At 35.5% G+C, this 9,357-nt stretch overlaps 1 protein-coding gene across 1 annotated transcript in view; it reads left to right on the top strand.

Moving 5' to 3' along the window:
* Positions 1-9,357, top strand: part of LOC108732411 (sodium/potassium/calcium exchanger Nckx30C) — a 79,044-nt gene that overhangs the window by 47,301 nt on the left and 22,386 nt on the right. Inside the window, exon 5 of the mRNA XM_025979421.1 lies at positions 8,617-8,821. Within this exon, the coding sequence (XP_025835206.1) occupies positions 8,617-8,821 (205 nt within the window). The remainder of the gene's footprint in view (positions 1-8,616; positions 8,822-9,357) is intronic.

Here is a 9,357-nt window from a genome sequence, read left to right on the forward strand (position 1 = left end):
CTCTATAACACATGCTTATAGTTACCTAATTTTAGAGGAAATTGAGATTTTTGCAGAGTGTACAGTAGAGAAATTATTAGTTAGATGTCTGTTATTCGTCAATGAATTAGAAAACATTACAACAAAAATTAAAAATTACAACTATGTCACATTATTCTAACTTGCCGTTTTTAAATGAACTCCTAGATTACCTTAATTTTACCATTCCGTTTTACTCACGTTTTCGATAATTTTACCTACAAACCCACCCTATAAGGTTACACACATATCCGCATTAAAATAAATAAAATTAATTGTTAAATATCGATTTTGCCAATTTGTTACTGTTTTTTTAAGTTTACTAGAAAATTATTCAGATTTTTGACAGCAATTATCCACTAACATACATACATACGAGTAAATATTAGAGAATTGTGATTTATGAAAAGCAATGTTATGATTTTGGCCGTTTCAATGATAACAATGTGTAGCTAGTGATGATTTAATTCATGTGTGTACCAGTAACAAAATATCCAATTAAAACCATCAAAGCGAAAGTCTAGTGTTTGTTAGGTAATAATGCGTAGCACATAATTCTGAAAAGTGCGAGAAGGGATCTATTAGGCGAAGTATGATGGAAATTTAGAAGTAAATTATTGTAGAATGTGTGAAATAAAATTAACATGAAAAATGGAAAAAGATTTAATTACCAGAGGGCGGTTTCTGACAAGAATCAAGATCATTCTGATGAAATTATATAATCGAGTGTTTATATCAGAAAAAATTAATAGGAAAGGAAATGTATAATTATAACAAAAATTTGCTGATTATCATCAACTGATTGATTCAACTTAATAGAGTAAAGTATTAACAAAGTTCGTTACAAAAAAGTCTTTAATAACAGCGGAGACTTGACAGCAGTAGAAATAACGATTCGATTGATATGTCAATAAAATATCTTCTCAAAAATTGTACCTGTTGATATAGGAGCCTGTCTGACATTCACGAATAATAACATAATAATTAAAGAGCAAAAGAAATAAGGAATAATTTCATTTGATTATTTATTATTATTAAAAAGGTTGAAATGCGGTGGTACAGGCGAATGATGAGGATATTGGGGATAAGCGTCTGTGATTTCCTAAATCCCTGAGAATGTTGAACTTTCTTTAAAGTCCGATGCTGGCAACATACTCAAATTCTACTTATCTGCACCTCTTTCTGTTACACCTCAATTGGTGTAATGTTATTCCTTTTTCTTTATTAGTGTCCACTGCAATTCCTACCTGACATCTCTTTTCTATGTTTAAAATATCTGTCAGCAACCCCTGTAGTCCAATTAAGGACTGGAAAGACTAGAGGTGTGTGTCCAACCAGTCTTGATTGACTTTATGGTGATGATGATGATGATTATGTATTAAAAAGTAAGGTAAAAGTCTAGATGATGGCCCCCATCCCCGAAGTGGCGGTCTCACCCCCATAAAAAGTTACAGGGGTTCAAAGTTAATAAATATGCCAATTTTTATACATTTCTGGGCATGTAAATATAGTATATAGTCATTCTTAAACAATATTCAAAGGTAAAACTAATGGAAAAAATATTGGGAAAGTTATATAAAACATTATTAAATATCCCCCACCTCCACTCGCTTGAAAATATTTTTTTATTGAATTTTATTTGAATTATAGTGTATGAAAATTGTCAAAATAATCAACTTTCAAGCCCCATAACTTTTTATGGGGGTGAGACCGCCGCAAATTTTATATGGGGTTTTACTCAGGTGACCACCCTCTTTCGATTCTCCCTACCCTCTTTCGATCCCCCCTACCCTCTTTCGATCCCCCCTACCCTCTTTCGATCCCCCCTACCCTCTTTCGATCCCCACTACTCCCACCCCCATCTAACACCCATAAGTTTTTATGGGGGTGAGTCGACCACGAACTTTTTATGGTACAGTGATGGGGGAAACCTCCTCTTTTGATCCCACCCACCCGCACCCCCTTCGGGGGTGGGGGCCATCATCTAGACATTTACGAAAAGTAATTTTGTTTATCACCCGGTTTGACGCGGTTATTATCAACATTTTCCGGGTAGTCTGTGTTGACTGGCGAGCACTTTGGCACCCCTAGTGTACATTGTACAATACGTATACATATATGTATATAGCTGTAGGTTTACATAAACACATTGTATTTGATTGCGACGTGTAAGTACTTGGCAGTAGTCGATGCTGTGAAGAGAAAGGCAATTGTTTTCGCGAAACACGCCCCGACAATAAATTACAGTTAATAATTGTTCGAGACGTCAAAGGCGCCAATATTGTTCCACGGGATGTATTTTGCCACAATCGATTACCGTAATTCGATACCTATGTATTTTAATATGTACATAAACAGAGGCACAAGTGTTTGTTGCACACGGATATCCATGTAATAGGCTTTCACAGCCGACTTCCTGATGCGCTTAAACCTAAATAATGAACCTTTTTACGTTTCCGATCCACAGGGAAATTGTCCAACGATACGGTTAATGACTAGATTTGACTCTGTATCCTAATTTAACTGCAGCTGAATAACGTGAATAACTAAAGTTATTAAATAATCGCTTCTATTCCATCCTTGTGGCTGACATCAACCCATTACTTTCTACTAGCCTATCATCATCATCATAAGGTCGTCAGTCCTAAGACTGATTGGACACGCACCTCCACTCTTTCCTATCCTGAGCTAAGCTTTGCATTTCCCCAAGACTGGAACACCCCACATCCTTAACTATTCGCGAACAGTAATCTAATCTAGGCCTAGCTCTACTCCTCTTAACTTCTGTTTCTGCTTCTAATGCCTCTTCATGCCTAAGAAGGTGTCCTACCAACGTATATGGCCTCCGTTCTACTACTCTGTCAAATATCTCTTGATTTCTAACCTTCTCTATCCACGGTATCGTCATCATTCGCGTGTAAGGCTACATTTCGAACGCTTCTAATCTTTTCTTTTCCGCCGCGCCCAAAGTCCATGTTTCGCACCCATACAGCGCCGCGCTCCAAACATACACCTTTAACAATCTTTTTCGAATTTTTCAATTAATCGTTCGCGAGCATAGAAGTAACTTCTTTTTATTGAAGACGACTCGACCCTGCGCTATCCTTTGCTTGATATCTCTACCACTCCTTCCGTCCTGCCTGACTCATCTGTCTTCCTAGATACCGAAAATCATCAACTTCTAATTTTATATCTTTATATTCGCTCCTTCCCTACTTTTCTTGCCTTGCATACCAGTACTTTTGTTTTACTTTTATTTATTTTCACACAATGCTATTACTGCTACATCATCTACAAATCTAAGCGTACTGATTCTTTGTCCCCGTGTATCTATCCCCAATGTTGTCCTGCCTTTAATGACGTTTATCGCGTCTTCGATATATAGATCTAGATTTCATTGAATTTATGAATCCTATAATGACTCTAATTTCTTTTCAAACACAACACTTTGGCTTGATCACAAAATAAACAATAAGGTAATAGTTTGAGATAATTGAAAAATTAGAATAGTGCATTTGTAGATATTATAGACCCACTTGCTTATTATTAAGGTCGTGTGAGCATATTAATCAATAGTATTTTTGAACACCTTTAAAATAATACCTATCCACTGTATATAGCTTTTTATCAGATTAACAGGTTTTTAGACGCTTGCTTTTGTATATGTATATACTATTTTTTTTGGATAACTTAAAAATGGCAAACTTTATCAAAGCTGTAGATAGTAACAATAAAAATTGTTAGTAAACAAAAGGGATGTTAAAGAAAGTAAAAGCGTTGTTTATTTATTCGTGACGACGAAATATCACAAAGGAACCGTCAAATCAATCCAACATTTGCGTTTTGTTTCACTTCTCATTCCGTTTATTAAACAGAAATATAGTTTTGCCTTTAAATTTTGAAATTGAATGTGTATCTTGCTTGGCTATGTGAAATTCTAACAGAAAATAGTAGTTGAGGGATATGTCAGCCGATTTGTATCCAGTTTAAGCTATCCTCCGGGATCGTTGACGGTAACATGACACTTCAGTGCTCGGAGAATTACATAGAAGCTCGCTGAATGGTATTTATTTCTGATATAGTCCCAACTATTAAAATACCTGACGAGTGTTGGTTCAGTCCGAATAAAAAATAACCCTTTACTAAGTTTTTTAGTTTATTTTAACTAGTTTGAATAACGGTGGTTAATACAACGTTATTTAACGTTAGCTTAATTTTATTTTCACAAAAAAAGGGGATGGATTACCAATATTAATAAATAAAACCCTATTTATACTACTGGTCAAGTCATAACCAAGTCACAGTCCAGTCAAAGTCAAGTAAATATAATAGAATCCATTTCATAGAGCAATATTCATACTCAAAGGAATGGCCGAGTCACGGTGCAGTCAATTAACAGCGCTGTTTCTATTCAACTATATTTCGATCTGACTGCGACTGGACCGTGACTTGATCGATAGTAAAGCTCGATTCATACTATCGGTTAAATTACGGTCAAATTTAAGTGTCGTTAGATATAAATACAACGATTAATTGACTGGACCGCAACTGTGACCGGATCGTGACTTGGCCGACGATAACACTCGATTCATTCTATCAAACAAGTCACTGTCAGATAAAGGTTTCATTTGAGAGAAATACCACGTTTAATTAACTGGACCGTGACTTAACTGTGATCGGATTGCGACTTGATTGATGATAACGCTATGTTCATTCTATTAGCCAAGTCACGGTAAAATAGAAGCATCGTTAGAGAGAAATGTCACGGTTAATTATCTGGACCGTGACTACTACCGGATCGTGATTTGTCCGATGGTAATGCTCGGTTCATTCTATCAGCTAAATCACGGTCAGATCAAAGTACTAATGAAGAGAAATGGCACGGTTAATTGACTGGACGGTGACTACGACTGGATCGTGACCTTTACCGTGGTAACACTCGATTCATTCTATCAGCTAAGTCACGGTCAGCTCAAAGTATCGTTAGAAAAAAATGCCACGGTTAATTGACTGGACTGTGACTACAACCGGATCGTGATTTGTGCGATGTTAATGTTCGATTCATTTTAACAGCTAGGTTGCTGTAAAATAAAAGTATCGTTTGAGAGAAATAGTACGGTTAATTAACTGAACCGTGACTTGACTATGACAGGATTGTAACTTGATCTATACTGAAGCTTCGATTTATACTATTGGCCAAGTCGCGGTCAGATGAAAGTATCGTTAGAGATAAATGCCGTGGTTGATTGACTGGACCGTGACTTGACAGTGTAAAGAGCGTGACTTGACCGATAGTAATACTTGATTCATCCTATTGGTAGTCATGATCAAACGAAAGTGTCGTTAAGTACGGTTAATTGACGGACCGTGACTTGACTGTAATTTAACCGATAGTATGAATAGGGCTTAAAGGGTCAGCTTTTTCGTAAATACTCCTGTTACTTTCTGATTTCGCTTGCAAGCATCTTACTATTTAGAATTTATTCTCTAGTTTGATTTTACATTTTAGCACTACATTTGATACATCCTATTGTTTCTAATTAGTAGATATTAAAACATATTTGTGTGTATAGTCTTTTAAAAAACTAAATTTCGTGTCAGAAGCCAGAAACTGTTTCAATTGGTAATTTTGAATGGTGAAAATTGGTTGTGTGGACCGGAAAAATTAAAAATGCGTCCAAAAGCGGTCTTTCAACACAATGACTTTCGGCACAAAGCAAACACACAATACGGGCGTTATCGATACTGGATTTTATTTCTATTTTCCATATTTTCATTACGGTTCACGTTCGCACATTATGCCAGCAATCTAATATACGTGGGAATATTCCAGTTGCCGACAAACTGAGTAAGTGGGAAAACGCCAAAAAGCAATTTGGAGAACAAAACTTGACTTTTTTCTGCTTTGAAATCTGAAAACCGATCCGCGATTAAAATACGGAATAGAATTTTCATACATAGGTATAAGGGGTAAGGCGTCATAAGCAATTGTAAGTGGGAGGAAGGTTCGATGTGGGCCCAGGCAATGGGTAATGGTGATGTACTGGGTGAGCTGGACTCAGCGGGATTGTGGAACATTTTGAGTGAAAAAAAAGGGATTCTTTCGTCGAAAGCGGGACATAGTAAAAGAACGTACATAATCGGAAGTATTTAAATATTTATCGTTTTATTTTAGTAAAAATTACGTTTACGTGACAATAGTTAGCAAAAATAGTCATAGAAAATGTATTTTAATGAAAATATGATATTTTAAATCAAATTTACCCTATCGTTAAACAGTCGAGTCTTATTCGTTTTCTGAATAAAAGAAAAATAAAAAAACAGAAATCAAAATCACAAAACTTACAGTAAGAGAATTATTGTTTATGAATATGACTAGAAATTAATGAACATAGAAGTTGTTCTCATGTCATCCACTCAATAAGGGCGCAAACAACTTCAACAAAATATTAATTTTGAATTTTATCGAAATATTTACATAAAAATCTACTTCGAAGCACCCTAAACCAGAATATAATGTTTTCAATACTGAATATGGAAGCATTTACTAGAAAAGGAAACATTAAATTTGAATTCATTGATAGCTAATAAAATACATTCCAATGGTCATATTTTGTATGACTATGATATAGGTAATAATTTTTATTGAATGTTTTTATTTGAATTTCTTCGGTTTCATTTCGGTTGTCTCATTCAATCGGGTTCTCCAGCTTTTGGCTATCTACATTTTCGGAAATTTTTTTACTCTCTTTGTCAAAAATTGCTTATGGTACCTTACCCTTTTTAGCTATATATTCAAATAGCTTTTAAACGGATATTCAGGCTCTGTTACAAAAAATAAAAGTGATATCTGTTAGAATTCATTGAATTCATTGTTATTTGGTCGTTTTGGGATACAGCGGTTTATTAACCTAGCCCTCGGTCGGCTTGGATTATAAATACCATAACTAACCATTTCAATACTCGCCCCTGATTAAAATTCAAATATTAAGTAAGAGCCTTGAAACGTGTATATTTGTGAAACCGAAGTAGGTACCGTTACCACCCCCTAGGAGGGAAAATAGTAATAGAGAGACTAGACAAATTTAAATTTTGAATATTGCAACGAGTAGTCAAAAAGCTCACTCAACATAAAGGTTTACGATTATCATCGAATATCACGTAACAATTAACATAAATAAATTTATTTGATCAGCATAAATATAAGCGTAATCATTTGTACTAATTTTAATTATTAGCTAGTTTTAGTGAAGTTGTTTTTATTAACAAACATTAAAATATATAGTGCGAATTTTATTTCGAACGGGAGAATTGGCACAGCAGTGCAAAGACGTAAGGCCTTCCGCCCTACCTTCCGGCGTAGTCCGGAGGGACTACCCGCCCACCAACATTAGTGGCTGGTGGGAATGAAACACCCAAAAGTTTTTTTTATCTCGAACGACTAAAAAATGAATGAATGAATAACTACAAGCAGTAGGTATAGTCAATTCATTAATGTTTGACAAAATCATTTTCTCCAGAATAGTAAGAAGAAAACTAAGTCCTTGATGGACTTNATATATTCTCTCGACGTAAAATGTTTTCAATTCAGTGCACAAGAATTATAAGACGTTGTCACGTCAAAAACTACTTGCCGAAACTTAGATATAAAAAGTGTGATTCCGTTATTCACCTTATTTTCTTCCTTCATGCATAGAACTACCCATAAATCAATGAAACACTACACTATAGACACTTATGTGACAGCCAAATAGTAAAATTTGCGGCTTTCTAATCCTTCCCCTACAAACGAGTCATTGACGTGCAAGTATCCTATAATTCCCTTTGNAAATAATATTTTATAGTTGTATGAGTTGTGCATGTGTTGCCTCGTGATAACGGACTTTTTTTTACTTCTAAAAAGCATTATTTTGTCATTTTTCTACCAAATATTGAGAATATTATCAGTCTTCTGGCTTCAGTCCCCTCGTCTCAGTCTCCTGGCAACTTTAAAAACGGGATTAGACCCAAATCATCGCTGGAGATGATTGGATTCAATGTATTAAGTGCCATGAATTGGCCCAAATCCAATGTATTAAAACCGATCCTCGATTTTTTACATACCCAGGTTGTTTATTTCACTCATATTAATAAGGATTAATTCATAAATAATTATATTTCAGTTAATTCTATTTGTTTAAGGTTNCCGAACGCGGAGGCCGATTGTGCCTCTTTGTCGCTCGTTCCGCGCTCTCGCTTGCACTTCAAGCCTTAAATGGAACGCCTCAGAGCGAGCTAACGACGCATGAGTCATGTTTTTTCGTGCGTGCAGCCGGCTCTATCGAATCATAAGACGTTGTCACGTCAAAAACTACTTGCCAAAACTTAGATATAAAAAAACCTTATTTTCTTCCTTCATGCATAGAACTACACATAAATCAATGAAACACTACACTATAGACACTTATGTGACAGCCAAATAGTAAAATTTACGGCTTTCTAATCCTTCCCCTACAAACGAGTCATTGACGTGCAAGTATCCTATAATTCCCTTTGCGAAAAGGCGCTTGCGGCAAGCGCCACTGCCTGTCTCCTTGATGGGGTGTTTTCTAATTCTAGCGACGAATGTCAACTGTTCGCGCCCGTAAGTCACTGACTTCACAAGCAGTCGTGTGTCTGCAGGTGGGCGATGCTGAGGACGAGCCACCGGAGGCCCTCGACATGGGCTGGCCCTCAGAGAACAAGAAACGTCTCACCTACGTCCTGTTAGCTCCGATCGTTTTTCCCCTGTGGCTCACCTTGCCTGACACCCGATCACCTAGTGGTAAGTCAATTGATCGTTCTATTTACCATACCATAGCTTAATTTTCGCAATTAGGTTGTCATTTTTCAGAGCGATCGCTATGAAGGAAATGACTTCTTAAGGATGTTTGGGAGGTATGTCAAAATGCTACGAGACAAATAAAAATTTGGAAGGACGTTCCTTATTCAATTCTAAAACTCCTGTAAAAATTGCAAATCGATTCACTAAGCCGTTAAAAAAAATTGTAATTTTACACGTCATTTTATGGAGATTCGTTAGCCGAACAGATTAAATTTATTTTTATTAATAGAAAAAAAGCTACCAGAAATTTCAAACTTTTATAATAAGTAACTTGAACTCTGGAGAATCACTTTAGCGTAAGGTTATTCAAATTCACTAAATGGTTATCGAGGAAAAAATGAAAAATTAGCTGAAAATCTCGTTTTTACTTGATAATATAATGATAATATTTATAATTGTCTGAAATAAATGCAATTTTAAAGTTTTAATTATTATTTAAACATATTAAAAAGTTTTACGCTCATTATTAATAGAGA

This window comes from Agrilus planipennis, unplaced genomic scaffold (genome assembly GCF_000699045.2).
Source record: "Agrilus planipennis isolate EAB-ADULT unplaced genomic scaffold, Apla_2.0 scaffold73, whole genome shotgun sequence".
NCBI classification, from domain to species: Eukaryota; Metazoa; Arthropoda; class Insecta; order Coleoptera; family Buprestidae; genus Agrilus; species Agrilus planipennis.